General features: G+C 44.0%; 1 protein-coding gene across 6 annotated transcripts in view; it reads right to left on the reverse strand.

The window, feature by feature from the left end:
* The window catches only part of STAC (SH3 and cysteine rich domain), a 150,762-nt gene that overhangs the window by 86,664 nt on the left and 44,248 nt on the right, over window positions 1–19,850 (reverse strand). For 3 of the 6 annotated variants that reach the window (XM_070238945.1, XM_070238946.1, XM_070238944.1), the window contains exons 2-3: window positions 10,948–11,142; window positions 3,095–3,374 (exon numbers count right to left, since the gene is read on the reverse strand). In XM_070238945.1, coding sequence (XP_070095046.1) covers window positions 3,095–3,374; window positions 10,948–11,142 — 475 coding nt within the window. The remainder of the gene's footprint in view (window positions 1–3,094; window positions 3,375–10,947; window positions 11,143–19,850) is intronic. The other 3 variants (XM_001489696.6, XM_070238947.1, XM_023620752.2) reach the window with 2 other exon arrangements.

A 19,850-nucleotide genomic window follows, 5' to 3' on the forward strand; every position in this document is an offset into this window, starting at 1 on the left:
CAATCCTAAGGTGTATGCAAAACATGGCTGCATAGATGAGGGGCTAACTACTTCTTGTTATCTGGATATTATTTTTTCAATTACTTATGCCTATTAAGTTTTGAAATTTCTTTCTGTTAAACTAATTTGGTTTATCCACCAAATATCTTTCTCTGCTTCAGTAGAGTAACGATTACATTCTCCATTAATTACAATGAGAATAATACCAACTCCAATGGGCTCCCTTTACTGAGAGCCTATTAGATGCCTGGTACTTCCCCTCTACAAGTTCATTAATCCATACAAAACCCTGATGGTGATATTATCATCTCCACATAAAATGAGGGCACAGATTCAGAGAAGGTGAGTCACTGGCACTAGGTCACACAGCTGCATGGGGCTCAAATCCAGGCCATCTAATTCCATGCTCATGGTCTTTCTACCATCCTCATCCCCTCATCTCATTTTATCTGGAAAGGGACAGGGCTAATTATGTCCTGGGAATTGCCAGGAGCAAAATATGGGTCAGCATTCTCCCCTTTTTGTGCACCAAACAAAAAGATACCTCTTGGCCCGCTTCGAATGAAAATGGCCTTTCATCATGTGACATTACAAAGCCATCAGCTGGAATACACAATCACATGACTGGCATCAGAGCCAGAATAGACAAGAATCAACAAAGGCCAGTCTTGTGATCTTCAACCAAGGTTTTCTTCTATTGTTGTGGTGGACACTGTTGATGCCCAGCCCACATACCCTTTACTGGGTGTGCAGAGGCAGAATAATGGTCTCCCAAAGATATCCATGTCCTAATTCCCACAACCAGTAAATATGTTATGTTATGTGGCAAGAGGAAATCAAGGTTGCAGGTGGAAGTAAGTTTGCTAATCAGGTGACCTGGAGATGGGATGATTATCCTGGTTTATCCAGGTGGGTCCACTCTAATTACGAGGGTCCTTGAGAAAGAGGAAGAGTCAGGACCAAAGAGATGACAGTGTGAGAAAGATGTGACCTGCCATTGCTAACTTTGAACATGAAAAGGGACCACAAGCCAAGGGGTGGGCAGCCTCTAGAGTTGATAAAGGCAAGAATATAGATTCTCCCTTAGAACCTCCAGAAGAGAACGCAGCCCTACTGACACCTTGATTTTAGCCTAGTGAGGCCCACTGCAGACTTCCCATCTCCAGAACCGTAAGACAGTCAATTTGCTTTGTTTTCAGATACTGAATTTGTGGTAATTTGCTCAGTAGCAAATACACTGGTGGTATATATGCTGGCTGCTAATGACTCACAGCTACCCAGTTCTCCAGAAAATTGCCTTCAGCAGAACATGAACCACTTTGCTCAGAGGGTTATGAAACGACCTCTATCCTGGGAGGAGGAGAGATGCTCACTCACACCAGGATACAAAAGTCTGGCCCCTTGCCTCAAGGCAGGACCTACTCACGCAATTCACGTGCCAGAGCTCCCTTGAGATCAGGCTGAAGTGAGATCCACCTAAGACCACCTCCTCGTTTAGCTCCTTCCCTGCCCGTCTACTCCCCGCCCCTTCTCCCAAAGAATCCCTTCAATAAATTATGTGCCCTTGAATCCCTGGCTCTGCTTCTAGGGAGTCTGATCTAAGACAACTGTCATACTCAGAAGAGATGCCAGCCTGCAGGAAATCGGTACTGAAGGGGAGACGGTGGAGTTGGGAGGGAGGGGTGTGTGTCAGGGGAGAGGAGCTGGAAGGTGAGATGAAACAACATATTAGCTTTTTGCCTAGAGTCACACTGGGCCCTGGCTGCCAGCTGGGGAATCTGAGGCTGTTGATCTTAAAAGTGTTCTTCCCTGAAGCATTCATTGCCAAGCCTGTTGCTGGGGCGTCCAGGCTGTAAGTGAGCAAGAGCCACAGCGTACGCCTGGCACTGGATCCCAGGGTGGGCAAGGCCTATCCCCACACCTGTTTTCCTCAGTGTTCCTCCAGGCACTCCAGGCATTTGGTTGGCTACATGTCTAGGGTATCAGCACTGTCTCAGGAAGATGGTCCACAGCTGGATCAGCCTGGCATCTTTCGATTTTCAGCCTCATTTTCCTCTCTTTAACTTCTCCTATCCTTGAGGGTACATCCTCACACCCCCGAGAGCAAACCAGGGCCTGCATCCTTCCCCTTCTCTCTGGTTCCTGGTGAGTGGTCAAATACTAGGATATACCGCTGTTCTTGAAACAACTGCAAGTCCCACCCGAATTCCCTTTCTGATTTCTCCCGTCTGTTTGGTCATCAGGTTTCTGATGCAGGAGAGGCAGAAGAGAGTGAACTGTGGAGTCCATGTGTGTGGCTCTGAACGGCCTACATTCTCCACCAAGCTGGGACATCTTATAGGTCATTCTCTTCATCTGGGTACAACCCCTAAGACTCTCAGGCTACCACCATTTCTCTGACGTACCATGAGTGGGTCCTTTCAGGGTCCAGAGTTGTAATGGTGGCTGAATCACCCTTTCTGCCTGGTTCAGAGCCTCTCCAAGGTCGCCCAGCTCCAGAATCATCCCTCCCACACACACCTGTCTGGGTCATTCACCTGTAACTTCCCAAGCAATAGACCCCTCCCCAGGCTACCCCAGATAGACATCGCCATGCACACTGTAGTGGACGCTGTGATGCTCACTCAGGTCCCCAGGCAGAACTGAAGCATTTGATCCCCAACTGCCCAGTGTCTTGGTTACCTCCCACTGATTCTCTCTCTGCTCATTGCCCTTGGCTAAAAAGAGCAGCTTTGTTTCAAGATTATGCCCCCTTCTCAGGGCCTGCCCATACACAGTGACGTGATGCAGGGGTACAAAGTCCCAGACCTCCAGCCTTAATGCAAGATGACTGTAAAGGGCTTCAGAGCTCCCCGGCGGACGAGCTGAAGGCTTTGCTACAACTGTATCACAACCCAGCTTCTCCTCTGCCCAGTCCTTCTTCTCTTACCTTTTCACAAATATTGTTCCCCCAAACGCTCTCATATAATCATCCTGCAGGTGAACCTCTGAGGCTCAGAGTCTGGGTACACGGGACCTAGACCGCGCTACACCACTCTCACTTGGCTCTCAGGGGACGCTGGGACCTGGAGGAAGGGGCAGGAGAAGGCCTTACCCACGATCATGTGGTTGCAGACATCACAGAAAGTGGGCTTCTTGAAGATGTGTTCCTGAAAGGCGTGGGCCTTGCCGCCTCCACCTGGGTGCAGGCCAGCCCTGGTGGGCGTGGACGTCAGGCTTCCCGGAGCCGGGAGTGGGCTGGAGCTGGGGCTGACCTCAGCCAGCATGTCCGCCTGCAGCTTCACGTCGCTGCTGGTTCGCTGGAAGAAGTTGTCAGCACTTTTGCTCCGTAAACTCTTGGTCTTGAAAGAAAGTGATCGTTTTAGTTTCTGGAGCTGCAATGCAATGACAGAACAGACTCTCTTATGATCATGCAGACTCATGCTGTGGGGGTGAGGTCTGTTCATGCACTGCATGGTTCCTACTGACACCCTTGGACCCCAGGAGGCTCATATATGTCCCTGTGTGGGTGAAGTGGTGTCATTGCCTAGAGGGGGCTCAGCAGCACCTCCCCGCCCCCTGCCAAGCCAGAAAGAGGTCCCATGTAGCCTCTGCTTCTGCCCCTGCTCCTCCTCCCTGCCTCCTTGAGGTCCTAGCAATGTGCTGTCAAAATGTCCCATGACATTGGGATTTAGACACCATTTGCCTTTTGAATTTGAATCACTGGAAATATTAAGCATACAATCTCCTGGGCTCAAAGGCTGGGTCTGTAATCCGGGGCCTCTGCTGGCCTTTTTCTCCTATGGTGATTTAGCAGCCACTTGTCTCTAACACAGCAAAGCAGAAGAGGTGACCGTCTGACTCAGAATCAATCTGGCTATCCACAGAACACAAACCAGAAACTCCCAAGCCTGCTGGGGTCTGAAGCATGTGGACCAGTAACTTGAGTGCATGTGTGTGAGGAGAACACAGTGTGGAATGATCCATTTGACTTTCTCTGCTCTTCCCCATGCCCTGCCGCTTGATTTTGGCCATAGCAAACTAGTCCACTTCTCCTTTGCCTTTGGGTCTTATGAAGAGGCACCAAAATGGGTTTGAAAAAGTGCTAACTTCTGAAACAAAGGTCTGGGTTTGGTCCAGTCTTCACTTCCAATCTAGTCTTCACATTGGAGCTAGAGGATCTTTTGTGAACATGTGAGCCTGTTGTTTAAGATCCTTCATGAAGTCTCCTTTGTTCTTAAATTTAAAGGAAAGCTCCTTCTCGTGTGCTTCAGAGACTGGCAGGTTCCGGATCCTGATGGCAGCTTGCACCACGGCTACCTTGCTCTGTTCATCCCAGCCACAATGGCCTTTGAAAAGTCTCTGGTATTTACTCTACTTTCATATCACCAGCCCTTACTACACAGTTTTCCCTCGGCCCAGACAAAAGAAACGAAGCACACAGTACTGCATGACCTGCAGTAGGTCACTTCACCTTTGAAGTAGGTTCTTGTTGTAAGTGGATGTCATGGGGACCCTGCCTATTGCCTGGGTTAATGTCTGTGGCCCAAAGCTGCAGACAAAAAGATGCTAAGCACGTGAGTCTAATAAAGGCCTCCATCAAGTGTGGTCAAACACTCCTACATATAAGATTAGTTGATCTGGCCTTGCCAAGCGTAGCCACCTCTGCATCAACCCCTCGACTTCTCCCTCAGAAGACCAGGAAGATGTGGTGGTCATTAATGCTTGGAGTAGAGTGCAAACATGCCACCATTCTCTACCTTTCCCCTTTGTGATGCACAGAGCAGCTCCTCCTATCAAAGGTGGAGTGTATTTCCCCCACTCCTTGAATCTTCTTGATTTTGGGAATTTAACCAATAGAAGGTGGCAGAAGCAACTTTAAGCCAGTTCCAAGCCGAGACTTCAAGACACCTTGTGTGCTTCTGTTGTCCCTCTTGGAAACCTGCCAAACTGCCATAGGAACAAACTGAAGGATGATGAGAGAAACATGGTCCAGTTATCTCCCATCACTCGAGTAAGCCCCAGAAGCATAGCTGCCCTGCTTCCCTGCAGGGAATCAAGGAGTCTAGATGAGACCAGAATTGTCCAGCTGAGTCCCGCTCAAATTGTCAACCCACAGAACCATCAACTAGAGGTGGCTGGTGTTTAAAACCATTAAGTTGGGTATCTACTGTGTGTACACAGCCTACAGTACTGTTATCTCTATCTTCCCAGCATGAAGTGGGGTTGTACTTTGTTGTCCATTTGAAGTTGGCTGTGGCCGTATGAAGACAGCTTTCCACTTCAGGGAGCTATACAGCTCTAGAGGAGCCCCACTAAGGCCAGCAATGGGGCATCATCAGCCAGAAAGGGCCAGCCAGAGAAGCAGCAACAGCCTACCTAGAAAGGTCAGATACAGTGGCCAGCCAAAACTCTTCTCTCTTTCCCTCTGCCCGTCAGCCCAAACCCAACAGAGGAGCTGGAGCTGCCGAAGGAGGAGGAAGGAAGTGCTCCGGAGTTACTTTGGAGTTGGTTGTTACTGTGTGTAACCTAGCACACCCTGACTGATAGAGGGGAATGAGCCGTGAGCCTCTGGGAGTGCAGTATTTATTTTGAAGGGGACCCTCCATCTCCAGCAAGCTAAATGAGAGGAGGTTATGAAACAACCCCTTGCTGAGACTCAGCCACACTGAGTGAGGAGCTGGAAGCAGCAAAGGAGCAGAACAGAGCTTCTTCACTTCAAGCCCTTCCAGCAGCTAGAAATTGGGCTGGTGCTGAAGGAAGGAAGACTTAGATAGGAGGCGAGGTGGGAGTTTTATTCTAGACAGATTTTAATAAATTAAAGTAACCAGGAAGTTACGGAATCTGCCAAGATTTTGTCATGGGCTGTGCAACCCAGGGGGAGGCAGGCTTATCAAAGCAAATATCATCACACAAAAAAATTAATTCATTTTCTGTTTTTCCCCCATGGAGTTCAGATGGTTCAATAAATTGGCTACCCTTGTCTCAAAAATAGAACAATAACACCTACCCTCATTATATTAGGGCACAGCTGTGAAGGTCCCAGAGGATGACGGCTCAGAGACAGCTGAGAATTCTCCATGGCACAAATGAAAGGAGGATTATGGGGCAGAACAGGGGAGCAGGGAGCTGGGAGTATGGAGCTGGGCTAAGTGCTTCACCAGGTAACCCCTCTTCATCTTCCCAATCATTGGTGAAGACCCCCGGATAAATAGAGGCTGAGAGAGGTCAAGGAACTTGCTCAAGGTCACACAGCTTATGTGAGTCAAGACCAGGGTTCAAAATTAAATCTGCCTTCCTCTGAACCCCATGTTGGTGAGTTGACAGAGGATGAATTGGGGGATGGAGAGGAGATACCCCTCACCCTTGGGGGATGGAGCTACTTCTGGTGGTCAGCGAAGATGGGAAGGGATGTGGAGTGGGAAAGCAAATCTGCTATTTGGGAGCTCCTTCCTCTATTTTATGTATTTCAAATTTCTGAAAAATAATAAAGGCGCATGCCTTGTTTATCAAAGGGGAGCATCAGATGTCACTGTATGGCCTTCTGCTGCCAGGACAGGGAAAGCGACGGAGTGACGCCTACACACAGATGTCCAGTCTGGTCTCCCTACTGCGGTCAGGTGCTTTATTTCCTCCTTCAAACCCTTCCATCATATGCGGTATTCTGTTCCCCAGAAGTTTAGCATAATGTCAAGAAACCTGTAGCATTTGTCTTGTCCTGTGGAGTATGGCTGGAAATTGTGTCAGCCTTTTGGAGCCTGCTTGCTGGCAGAGCTGGAGAATTTGCCTTGGAAGTCAAAGTGACATTTCTTATTCAAGTGGACAGCTTAAAAGAAATGCCTACAAGTTAAACAAAGTCTGAGCAGTGAGCTCAAAGGAACATGCTTTCTCCAATTATCCCTAAAAGAGCAGAGGCCAGATGGGAACATATGAAATGCAGAAATAGAAGCAAACTTTGATAATAGCAGATGTCACAAGATGACTGGCTTCTGTGCACTACTGCCACAGCCCAGCTCCATTTTATAAACAATAATAATAGTAGAAGAAACAGATATTCTTGAGTCCTTTACCATGTGCTAGAAACTGCTCTATATACTTCATGTAATCATCCTAGCAACCCTATGAGTAAGAGATCATTCATTCATTCATTAAATAATTCATTCAATGAATATTTACTGTGCTACCACTATGAGCCAGGTATAGCCCTTGGCATGGGTATCCAGCAGTGAAAAAAGTAAAATCCTTCCTCTTAAGGTTTTAAGGTCTAGTGGGTAGAGATATAAAATAAACAAATAATCAAAGATATATATATATATATATATATATATATATATAAATAAAATATAAGTTTGGGTAAGGATAAGGGCTGTGGTCGACATAAAAGCAGAGCCAAGATTTAGAAAGTGACAAGGAAGCCTTCTCTGACAGGTGACTTTGGAGCAGAGACATGAAGGACATGAGGGTGTGAGATACTTTGGAGAAGAGCATTCTGGGAAGTGAGGAAACCAAGGGCAAAGGCCCCGACAAGAGTGCAAGGTGGGTGTGTTTGAGGAATACCAGGAGGTCAGCGTGTCTGGAGCAGAGCAATGAGGGACAGAAGGGGCAGAGACGTCGATGCCAGGCCTTGCAGATCATGCAAGGGCTTTGGAATTTATCCTAAGGGTGATGGTTTTGAGTATGGAAGTGACAAGGTCTGAGTTTTATTTTAAAAGCGTTACTCTGGCTTCTGTGTGGAAAATAGATTATAGGAGGGCAAGAGGGAGGTTGGGAGACCAGTTGGGAGACTGTTGCAATTATCCTGATGAGAAATCATTCTGGCTTGGTCCAGTAGAGGTACGGCAAGACATGGTTGAATTTGGGGTATATTTTGAAGGTAGAACCAATTGGGTTTGTTGAGGGATTGGACATGGAGCGTGGAAGAAAGAGGGGAATTAAGAACGTTTTTAAGGTTTTGGCTGGAGCAACTGGGTGAATGGAAGGGCCGTTTACTGAAAGGAAGACACTGCAGAAGAAGCAAGTTCGTGTGAGGAAGAGGGGTGGGGATCAGAGTTGAGTTTCAGATAAGTTAAGTGTGAAATGCTTATTTGGAATTCAAGTGGAGCTGCCAGGTAGGCACTTGGATATATGATTCTGGGATTCAGGAGAGAGGTCCAAGCTGGAGTAATACATTTGAGAGTCATGAGCATGTAGATGGTATTTAAAGCCATAAGACTAGACCAGATCACTACTTAGGTAGTGCAGACAGTGAAGAGAAGTGATCTGAGGACAGAGACCTGGAGTGCTCCAATATTTAGAGGTCAAGAAGATTAAGAGGCACAAACAAAGAAATCTGAGGAGAAGCTGGTGAGGTAAAAGAAGGACAAAAGAGACGGATGTTTTAGAAACTTAGGGAAGAAAATGATTCAAGAAAGAGAGAATACCCAGCAGCATCAAATGAAGCTTATATGTCGAGTAATGTGAGGTGTAAGGGCTGGCTAAGGGAGCCTCTTTGGGGGCCTTAACAGCAGCAGATCCAGTGAAGTGGTGGGGTGATAACCACTGACAAGATTTCAGGAAAGAATGGCCAGAGGGGAGTGAGTGGAGGTAGTGAGAATGGGCAGTTTTGCTGTAGAGAAGATGAGTGAAAAGAGGAGGGGGATGTGGCATCAAGGGTGGCTTTCTTTTAAGTTTTGCTTACATGTGGAAGGTTATTTCGTCATGTTATTAATCTTATGCTGCAGAAGAGAGAGGAGGGAAATGCTAGAGGAATGTCCTTGAGCAGATGAGATGAGGTGAGATGCAGTGCACTGCAGGAAGGGTTGACCTTAGATTGGAATGAGGTAGTTTACCTATAAGGAGAGAGAGATGCAGACAGCTTGGTAAAGTTGGTGCTGGTTGGACATGGATCTTCTCTTTTGATTGCTTCTATTTTCTCAGTGAAGACAGAAAGAAGTCTATCTCCTGAGTGAGTGGAAAGGGGAGGTAGAGGGAGGAGATGTTGGAAACTGGAAGAGAGAGAAGATATGCAATAGCTGTTTCAGAAAGTAGAGAGTGAATGGAGCAGAGCAATGCACAGTGAAGGATGGGAGGGTGGCACAGAGGGTCTGCTTCAGGTTATTACCTCATTTTACAGATGAGACCACCAAAGCCCAAGGATAAACGGCTAATAAGTTGCAGAATGAAGATCCACGTACGGGTCTCTCTAACTCCAAAGCGCCTTAAGCCAAATGGACTTTCATAAGGAGGTTTCCCACCCTTGACCTCTTCTTAGTAAAATTCCTCTGCTTAGTGTGCTTTATCTTCCTGGTGCCAGCTGGAATTTTAGCAATAATCCATGTGGTTGCCATGTTGAGCAACACTTCCATGGCAATTAATTGAGGAATGCAGAAATCAGGCACGATTAGAGCTATGGAAGACAGAATTACAGCCTGAAGGTGACGTGGTGGCATGTGTATGGATTTACCAGCCTGTTCTGCAGTGGCACATAAAGTTAATTAACCAGCACGTGCTTGATCATTTCAGCCAGGATCTAACATCTGCACTTTGTGGGAAAGGGGTGGTCTTGGAGCAAACGAGTCTCTGCCCACACAGGCATAAATCAGGAGACGCAGTCACCATCTCAGTTCAGTTTCCTGCCGGTTGACATTTAACCATGAAGTTGCCTCTATAGACATTTCTTTCACTATTTAAGACCATACCAATCATGCACTGGCTTTTGTTTCTGAATTGAAATGACGTCATCAGAGAACTCTTGACAAGCAAATGTCTCTCTTGATGCCTGTATGGGATCTAGATGACTGAATTTAAGACGAATATTTTTTTTTCTCTTTCACATTTTCACTTTTCTAAAATAGGAATATGTCTTCAATTGAAATGCTCATTGTTTTTTTTCTTGAAAAGGTATTATTAAACCAATTGATGACATCTAAGAATCGAGGAAATAAGTTATTTGTCATGCTGTGGCGTGGCAGCCCCTGTGCATTGCCTCTGAAACCCAGCTCCCTTCACTCTCCATCAGCCATGCAGATTCACTTCAACTATTCCAATTTCGGCTGATGCTGTGGTTTGTCAGAGCTCTTCCCACACTAGCCCCTAACATTTTAACCAGGGCTGTACAGGCAGAGTGAGTAATGGGGTCTGCAGAAATGTAATGCTCATGATGAGTATTAACTTTCACCCACACTTTCACCCAACCACAGATTCCCTTTAAGGCAAGCCCAATATATTCCAGGTCCTGATTTGCTTTAATTTAAATGGTGACTTCAAAGTCAGAAATTGTCTTCTTACATCCACCTGGCTCTGTCACAACCAGCTTCAAAAACCAGTTGTTAATGAGTATATCAGTAAAGCCACAGTTATTGTGTACGATCAATTGCATGCTGGACCACCAACGTGCTGTGTGGCTTGGGTAGGTCCCTCAAGCTCCTTAGCTTGGGTTCTATCAATAAAAGGAGAGGATGAGCTCAGGGCCTGCCAAGTTCCCTTCCAGCTCTGGCAATTCAGCACAGTGAGGGAATACAAAAGACTCTGAACAGTCTCCACTTATAGGAAGTCTAAGGTCTAATTCTGGAGACAAGTAGAAATGTTTAAAACCATCTGAGGGTGACACAAGACCCTATATTTATATTATCAAGTGATAAGTTGAGTGTTTTGATCGCTGCCTACTCTAATATGTCAGAAAAGGAGCGATCAATGGGAGTTGGAATAGTCTGAGACATTCTTTCAAATCTTGAAGGATGAGTCATCTTTGAAACATATAATTCAACTAAGAGATTCAATGGCCCCCGTCGCTTCTAGGTTATATCCAGGCTCCTTACTGTGGGATAGAAGACCCTTCCTGACGCACGGGGCCATCCACCTCCCAGCATTATCTCTAGTCACCCCTCCTTCACCCCAGGCACACAAATATGCTAAGAGCAGCCCAAAGATATTCAATGATATGAAAGCCTTCAGTGCCTTTGTTCTGCCTGGAAGGGGCATTCAGTCTACCTGGAAAATGCCTGATTCTCCTTTACTGCTTAACTTGTTTCTAGCGTCTTGTGTGGCCTTCCCCGCAGGCAGATCGGCACCTTCTCTCCCGTGTGACCTCACTGTGCAGCATGGAGATGTGTCACTGTCCTTCTTGCCTTCTGCTCTCGGTTCTCCTCCAGAACATGAGACCACTTCCAAGATGTTGCACAGTGCCTGGCACATAGTAATGATATTAATTATGCTAGCAAACAGTTACTGAACTCTTATTATACACCAGACTCCATCCTAACGGGTTTACATGAGTTATTTCGATCTTCATGCTAACTCTATGAGGTAGGTACTATTACTCTCTCTATTTTATGGATAAGGAGGTGAAGGCAGAGAAAAGTGAAGTAATGTGCGTAAATATACCCAGAAAATGTGGTAGAGTCAGGATTAGAACCAAGCACCAGTTTGACTTCAGAGTCCAACCTTTAAACTTCTACACACATTTGTTAAGTGACTGCCCAACAGACTGATGGACTGACTGAATGAACAGCAAGAAATACAGCCAGATGGGAGACTTAGAAACGCAAGCAGGAGCAAGTGTTCTGAGGTCCCCCCAGGATTAGGTGGTGCTTATCAAAGGGCTTCAAACATACTGGTTGTCCAGTAAACCCTTACTGAAAACCCTGGCCTGCCTGGTAACCTGGGTATGTCAGCCAAGAGTGGGAAACAGCAGCAATTAAGGAAGCGTGTATGGGCGTGTGTGGGTGGGTGTTCCAGCTAATGATGGCCGCCAAGTAGAAAGAGCGGAGGACAGTATGGTAATCTACAGAGACCACTGCAGACTTTTCTATAAGGCAGAGGTAGCCTTGATGAGAGCAGTGTAATAAAGAGGATCAAATTGGGGTAGGACTTGGGTGCATTAGAAGGAGGAGAGTAACATCAGAGAGACGTCTGGGAAGGACAAATCAGCAAGGTGCTCTCTCTATGCCCTAAGGCTGGCTGCCATATTTTCTCTAAAGAAGTTTCTGTGTAGCTCCCAAGTTCACAGTTGCTGGAACAGGAAGAATGGACTACCACGCAAGTCCTGGCTATTTCTCACCTGTTCTTTTTCACTGGAGAAATTCAAGATCACCAATTTCCTCAGGCACCATCATCTTCCTCTCTGAAAGTCCTAGATGTTGTGGGATTTTTGTCTTGTCCTAAAAACCGTCCTTACCTATACTATTTAAGCCCAGAGTGATGACCTTGGTTAGATCTTGTTCAACGGCAAGCACCAAGATGATAATAGTCCACTTTTTCAGTACAACAACACACACTCACAATTTTTATTTAATATATCTTTCCATGAAACAGCCCTGTGAGTGCAGGGGGGAAATATCTCCATTTTACAGTTGAAGAAAATGGGACAAACAATGTGAAGTGACACGCTCAAGGTCCACAAAAGATGAGATGCTTAATGGGGAGGAAAGATTTTAAGGATCCTCGTATGTACAGGGACAGGAGCCTTTCCAACCCGAGGGTGAGACACAGCGGAGGGCTCAAGGCTTTGCGGTCAGACTGACTTTGCTGCCCTTCCCAGCTTTGCTGCTGTCCAGTAGTGTGAGCACAGGAAAGTTACTTAACGTCTCTGAGCCCCAACTTCCTATCTATAAAAAGGGGACAAAAACACTTCCCTTGTAGGTTTGTGGTGAGGATTAAATGAGATAAAACATCTAAAGTCCCTGGCACAGTCCTGGCTCTCAGGGGCCACTCCGTAATCTTGAGATCTCGAAATCCCACCACACCACTCGTGTTTCTGGTTAGCATGGAGCTGGGCAGCATTGATTTTATCCTTCCCCTGCGTGTAGATGTCAGTACAGCAATACGGGGGCAACTTTATCACCTTCAGAGAGGGGTCAGGATTCCTCTTGAGAAAGGGTACTACATGTGCTCAGAAGAAATATTCGAAGAAGCCACCTGATGGGGGGAAGATACTACTTCAAGGACCAAACTCAATAATTAATAATAATTATAATGATGATGATGATGATGATAAAAATGCAGCACTTTGTTCTGGGGAGTACTGAGAAGAGTGAGGTTTACAGGTTGAGGGACGGAGCTGCACTACAGTGTATAACAGAGTTGAGTGGAGGGTGGGGCAGGCTGCCATAAGGGGGGCTACCTGGGAAAAGGCAGAGAGGAAGCAATTTGGGGGTAGGAATGGATTTTTGAGTAAGAGAGCTACTGAATAGGGTGTGCATTGTAAACCTCCTCTTTCTTCTCCTCAAATTTTCAGTAAAGTCTATTTTGCGCGATAATGTTTTGGTGAGGGGGTTCTTTGTCAGGGAGAATGAAGAGCAGGCTTGGGGAGTCAGCACCTGGATCATAATGGATTATATGGCACATTTCAGAGTATGATCCTCAGCCTGGGAATCCTGTCAGAGAGAGGGCATGCTGACCAGGAGGCACAGAGGCTGGAACTGAGCATACTGGCTCTGAACCATCTGGCCCATCAAATGGAAGTCACACCGGGCTGTCTGATGCCGTGATCACTGTTCCTCAGCATGTCCAGCAGTGGCCAGTCCCCTCTCTGCGTGTTGCTGCTGCTGTTGCCGTTGGGACAGCTTGGGAGGAAAGATACAGCCCCAGGGACCACATTATTGTTTTTCCTTCCCATGAACAAAGAGGGGTGGGCCCTAGGAAGGCCATTGAAAAACAGGGAAAAGGAAAAAATAATGGCTGTCTAAAAGGTGGAAAAACGGTTTCAAGGGCAAATGATGAGTTTAAAGTGTGGACCTTTATTGATTCCGATTCATATATTAAATGGTTCTATTGATTAAGTGATGGACCAAGGAACAAAAGTATTTACACTTAAGTAGTATGCTAGGCTTCATATGTTAATACCACCACTATGGGAGGTATTAACATTCATATATTGAATTCATATTCATATATTGAATTCATATGTTGAATTCGTATATTGAAGCCCTAACCCCCAATACCTCAGAATGCAACTGTATTTGGAGATAGGGCCTTGAAGCAGGTTAACAAGTTTAAATGAGGCCTTTAGGGTGGGCCCTGATCCAGTCTGACTGGTGTCTTTACAAGAAGAGGAAATTTGGATACACAAAGAGACACCAAGAATGCCTGCACCAGAGAAAAGGCCACATGAGGACACAGTGAGAAGGTGGCCATCTGTAACCCAAGGAGAGAGGCCTCAGGAGAAACCAACATGTTGATCTTGGACTTCTAGTCTCCAGACCTCTGAGAAAATAAATCTCTGCTGTGTGAGCCACTCAGTCTGTAGTATTCTATTATGGCGGCCCTGGCAAACTAGCACAATGCTCAATATAAGCTTGCTGAGGTGAAAGGTTGTGCTCCTAGAGCCATCAATTCCAATCACTGCACTGAGATTTCTGTAGAGTTTCTAACGTGTCCATGACAAATATGCCTGGCCATGTGTTCCAGTAGGTAAGAAATGGAAACCTGGGTAGACTGGCTTGTCTATGCTGTTTTGCCTGCAATGTCCTTCCTCACATTATTTCCTGGAGACCTTCTGCTCATTATCTAACACTGAGCTCCAATATTGCTTCCCATGCCCCACCCTGACTTCTCCACATAGAGTTCAATATTCCAGGCTTTCAGGTGTCTTATCATCATCCTGCCATAATCTGTAGCAGTACATCACTACAATTAATATTCCGCATATTTTTATTTTTTACACTGAGGTCAAGGACTGTTCTTTTCATCTTTGTATCTGCAACATACAGGTATAGTACTGGCATGGGCTAAGCATTCTATGTTGAGTAAGTGACTGAATGAATGATTACCTGCCTTATGCATTTGAATTCTCTACAGTTAGTGGTGAAAAAATTAAAGAAGGATCATTCTTTCAGTCTTTGGCCCTAAACAATCTTCTGGCAGAAGACTCTGAATTTTCCTGTCTCTAATCTTTTCTTTTTTCTGCTAAGGAAGATTCACCCTGAGCTAACGTCCATGCCAGTCTTCCTGTATTTTTTAGTATGTGGGCTGTCAGCACAGCATGGCTGCTAACAGAGTGGTGTAGGTCCATGCTCAGGAACCTAACCTGGGCTGCCAAAGTAGAGTGTGCTTAACTTAACCACTAGGCAACCAGGACTGGCCCTCGCATCTTGAATCTTGAACCCCATTTTTTGCCAGTAACCAAAACCAATCTCCTTTCCTTTGAAAATGTCTCGTGTTCCTCCCTCCTCTCCAGACCGTAACAACTCTGACCCTTTTCCTCTGTGTTATAGCTTCTAGTTTCTCCCTTTGTAACCCATTCTTGAAGGATTATCTTCCAGGAGTTAGGCAGCGTTGTTAAGGATTTTTCCATCTGTGTTCATCAGGAATATTGGCCTGTAAATTTTTTGTGTGTGATGTCTTTGTCTGGTATTGGTATCAGGGTAATGCTTGCCTCGTAAAATGAGTTTGGAAGTGTTCCTTCCTCTTTGGTTTTTTGGAATAAATTGAGAAATATAGGTATTAATTCTTCTTTAAATGTTTGCTACGATTCACCTGTGAAGCCTGGACTTCTGTTTTTTGAGAGTTTTTAAATTACCGATTCAATTTCATTACTTGTAATAAATCTATTCAGGTTTTCTATTTCTTCATGATTCAGTCTTGGAATTTTGTGTGTTTCTAGGAATTTATCCATTTCTATGAAGTTTCCCAATTTGTTGGCGTATAATTGCAGTAGTCTCTTATGATCCTTTGTATTTCTGTGGTGTCAGTTGTAACTTTTCCTTTTTCATTTCTGATTTTATTTATTTGGGCCCTTTCTCTTTTTTTCTTGATGAGTCTAGCTAAAGGTTTATTGATTTTATTTATTTATTATTATTTTACTTATCTTTTCAAAGAACCAGGTTTTAGTTTCATTGATCTTTTCTATTGTTTTTTTTTTTTTTAGTTTCTGTTATTTATTTTCACTCTGATCTTTATTATTTCCTTTCTTCTACTAACTTTGGGCTTGGTTTGTTCTTCTTTTTCTAGTTCTTTGAGGTGTAAAGTTGTTTATTTGAGATTTTTCTTGTTTCTTGAGGTAGGCCTGTGTTGCTATCAACTTCCCTTAGAACTGCTCTTGCTGAGTCCCATAGATTTTGGAATGTTCTGTTTCCATTTTCATTTGTCTCAAGGTACTTTTTGACTTCCTCTTGGATTTCTTCATTGACTCATTGGTTGTTTATAACATGTTGTTTAGTCTTCATATGTTTGCGTTTTTTCCAGTTTCTTCTTGTAGTTGATTTCTAGTTTTATACCGTTGTGGTCAGAAAAGATGCTCAATGTGATTTCAATCTTCTTAAATTTATTGAGACTTGTTTTGTTGCCTAACATGTGATCTATCCTGGAGAATGTTCCATGTGCACTTTAAAAGAAAGGGTATTCTGCAGTTTTTAGATGTAATGTTCTGGAAATAGCTGTTGAGTTCATTTGGTCTAATGTGTCATTTAAAGCCAATGTTTCCTTATTGCTTTTTTTTCTGGATGCTCCATCCATTGATGTACATGGGGAATTAAAGGTTCCCACTATTGTTATATTACTATCAATTGCTCCTTTTATGTCTGTTAATATTTGCTTAATATATTTAGGTGCTCCTATGTTGGGTGTATAAACATTTACAAATTTCATATCCTCTTCTTGGGTTGACCCCTTTATCATTATGTAATGCCCTTTCTTTTTGTTATAGTCTTTGTTTTAAAGTCTATTTTGTCTGACATTAGTATTGCAACCCCAAGTTTCTTTTCATTTCCATTTGCATGCAATATCTTTCTTCATCCTTTCACTTTCAGTCTGTGCGTGTCTTTAGACTTGAAGTGAATCTCTTGTAGGTAGCATGTACATGGGTCTTGGTTTGACAATTTTCTTTAGTGTTATGTTTGGGTTCCTTTCTCTTTATTTTTTGTGTATCTACTGTATATTTTTGCTTTGCAGTTACCATGAGGGTCATATATATTGATCTATATATATATATAGTAGTCTATTTTAAGGTGATAATAGCTTAAGTTCAAATGTATTCTAAAAGCACAACATTTTTACTCCCCACTCATGTTTTATGTTTTTGATGTCATATTCTACATCTTTTTATTTTGTGTATCCCTTAACTACTTATTGTAGTTAGAGTTGATTTTACTACCTGTCTTTTTATCTTCATACTAGCTTTTTAAGTGGCTGATCCATTGACTTTATTAAATATTTGCTTTTACCAGTGAGATTTTTTCTTTCATATATTTTCTTATTCTAGTTATGACCTTTTCTTTTTTGCTTAAAGAAGACCCTTTGACATTTTTTGTAAGGCCAATTTAGTGATGATGAACTCCTTTAGTTTTTACTTGCCTGGGAAACTGCTTATCTCTCCTTCAATTCTGAATGATAACCTTGCCAGGCAGAGTATACTTGGTTGTAAGTTTTTTTCCTTTCAGCAACTTAAACATATCATATCACTTCCTTCTGGCTTGCAAAGTTTCTGCCAAAAAATCAGCTGATAGTCTACAGTAGTTCTCTTGTATGTGACTTGTTCTTCTCCTGCCATCTTCAGGATTCTCTCTTTATCTTTAACTTTTGTCATTTTAATTATAAAATGTCTTTGTGTGGATCTCTTTGGGTTCATCTTCTTTGGGACTCTCTGTTATTCCTAGACCTAGATGTCTGTCTCCTTCCTCAGGTTAGGGAAGTTTTCAACCCTTATTTCTTCAAATAAGTTTTCTTCCCCTTTTTCTCTCTCCTGTCCTTCTGGAACCCTGTAATGTGAATGTTAGTATACGTGATGTTGTCCCAGAGGTCCCTTAAACTATCCTCATTTTTTAAAATTCTTTTTTCTTTTTACTGTTCTGATTGGGTGATTTGCACTATTTCGTCTTCCAGATCCCTGATTTGTCCTCTGTCATTTAATCTGCTGTTGATCCCCTCTCATGTATTTTTCATTTCAGTTATTATATTCTTCAGCTCTGATTGGTTCTTTCTTATATTTTATAACTCTTTTTTGAAGTTCTTGCTGTGTTCTTCCATTTTATCTTGAGTTTGATGAGCATCTTTATGACTATTACTTTGAACTCTTTATCAGAGAAATTACTTATCTCCATTTCATTAGGGGTTTTTCTCTGGGGCTTTATCTCATTCTTTTGTTTGCAACATATTCCTCTGTTTCTTTATTTTGTTTGTCTCTTCATTTTCTTTCTGTGTTTGTTTCTATGAATTAAGCAAAACAGCTACCTCTCCTGGTCTTGAAGGAATGTCCTTGGGTAGGAGCATCCCTGTTTAGACTATGTGTGCCAAGTGGTTTTGGGAGGCCAGCTGGAGCTGGAGCTGGTGTGGGCTGGGGAAGTCTCAGGTTGTGCTGCCTTGGGGCCACCCTGGTGGGATGGCTGGAGCTGGGGCAGGTACAGGTCAGGGCCCCAGGGTGTGCCATGCTGGCACTGCCTTTGGGTAACAGCTAGAGTAGGTGTGGGCCAGGGGCCTGGGCCAATTAGGGTAGCTTTAGCAGTCTGGCTAGAGCATCTTAACTGTGCTCCTGCCTCATTATCAAGGTGGAAGGGGAATGCAAAAACTGGTGCTTGCTGGTGCCTCCAACCCTGTATAGAGTTCCAGCAGTTTCCTGCCTGTTTGGCAGATACTCTAGGGTTAGTAAATGGATTTCCTTTCTGTATAGTCTAGGTGCCCTTTAAACTGCTGTGTTTTTGCTGTGCCCTAAGGCATGTAAACCTGCGTGCACGCCCCTCAGTGATAGCCCTCCCTGCTGCAGGCTGCTGCATCGTGGGTTGGGTTCTCATTGATACCATGTCTGTCTCTCCTACCTGTGTCTATGTTGTCCCTCTATCAATTGTTGTGCAGAAGCTGTTCAATCAGCCCTCAGTTCTTCTTCGGGAGGAACTGCTCTATGTGCAGGTGTACATTTGGTGTGTTTGTGGGAGGAGGTGAGTTCAGGGTCTTCCTACACTGCCATCTTGGACTTGTCTCCTGCTCTGGTTCCCTCTTATGTATTCTATGGAGATGGCACTGAGACCCTAGGTTTATGGTCAGACCTTGGCAGGTCACATGGAAGAGTTGGATTCGTATAGAAAAAGACTCCCCAACTGACGGCCTGTGTGCCCTTGAGGGGCCCCAGGGAGCAGTCTTCCAGCTTGTTTCCTCATTTTCCAAACTCCAAGTCAGTAAATGACATATCATTTTATCCATTTTATCAGGTCTTAAACCTTGGAATTATCCTTGGCTCCAATTTCTCCCTCATATTTCATCCAGCTCATTAGCCAATAGATTAGTCAAAAGACTTTCAAAATACATGCAGGATCCACCCACTCCCATCATCCCAGTCCAATCTGACATCCCGTCTCACCTAGACAACTGCTTCCTCAAGGTCTCTCTGACAAATATATCAATTATATCCAATTTTCTTGCTCCATTATACTCTACTTACTACAATGTGGACAAAAGTGCTTATTTAAGATGAAAGTCAGGCCATTTTACTATTCTGCTTAGAACCTTACAATAGTTTCTCATCACACTTATAATATATCTAACATTCTTTCAATGGCTTCTAAGGCCCTACGTGATCTGAACTCTGACCATTCTTACCACTATCCTTCATCATTTGCTCTGCTCCAGTCCCTCTGGCCTCCTTGCTGTTCCACAACCACCAGGAACACTGCCATGTAAGGGCCTTTGCTCCTGCTCTGTCTTCTTATAATGCTGTTTCCTTTTCATAGTTTCCTAACTTCTCACTTCCATCAGGTCTCTACATAAATATCATTTCACAAGAGACTTTCCCTGACCTCCATGCTCTATCTCCACTACCCTCTTCAGAGCACTTATTACTATTTTATTTTATCCTTTTAAGCTTTTTATTTTGAAAACTTTTAAACTCACATAAAATTGGCAAGAATAGTTCCATGAATGCTGATGATGTCCTTCACTCAGATTTGCCAACTATTAACATTTTGCAA

Source organism: Equus caballus, chromosome 16 (genome assembly GCF_041296265.1).
Source record: "Equus caballus isolate H_3958 breed thoroughbred chromosome 16, TB-T2T, whole genome shotgun sequence".
NCBI lineage: Eukaryota > Metazoa > Chordata > Mammalia > Perissodactyla > Equidae > Equus > Equus caballus.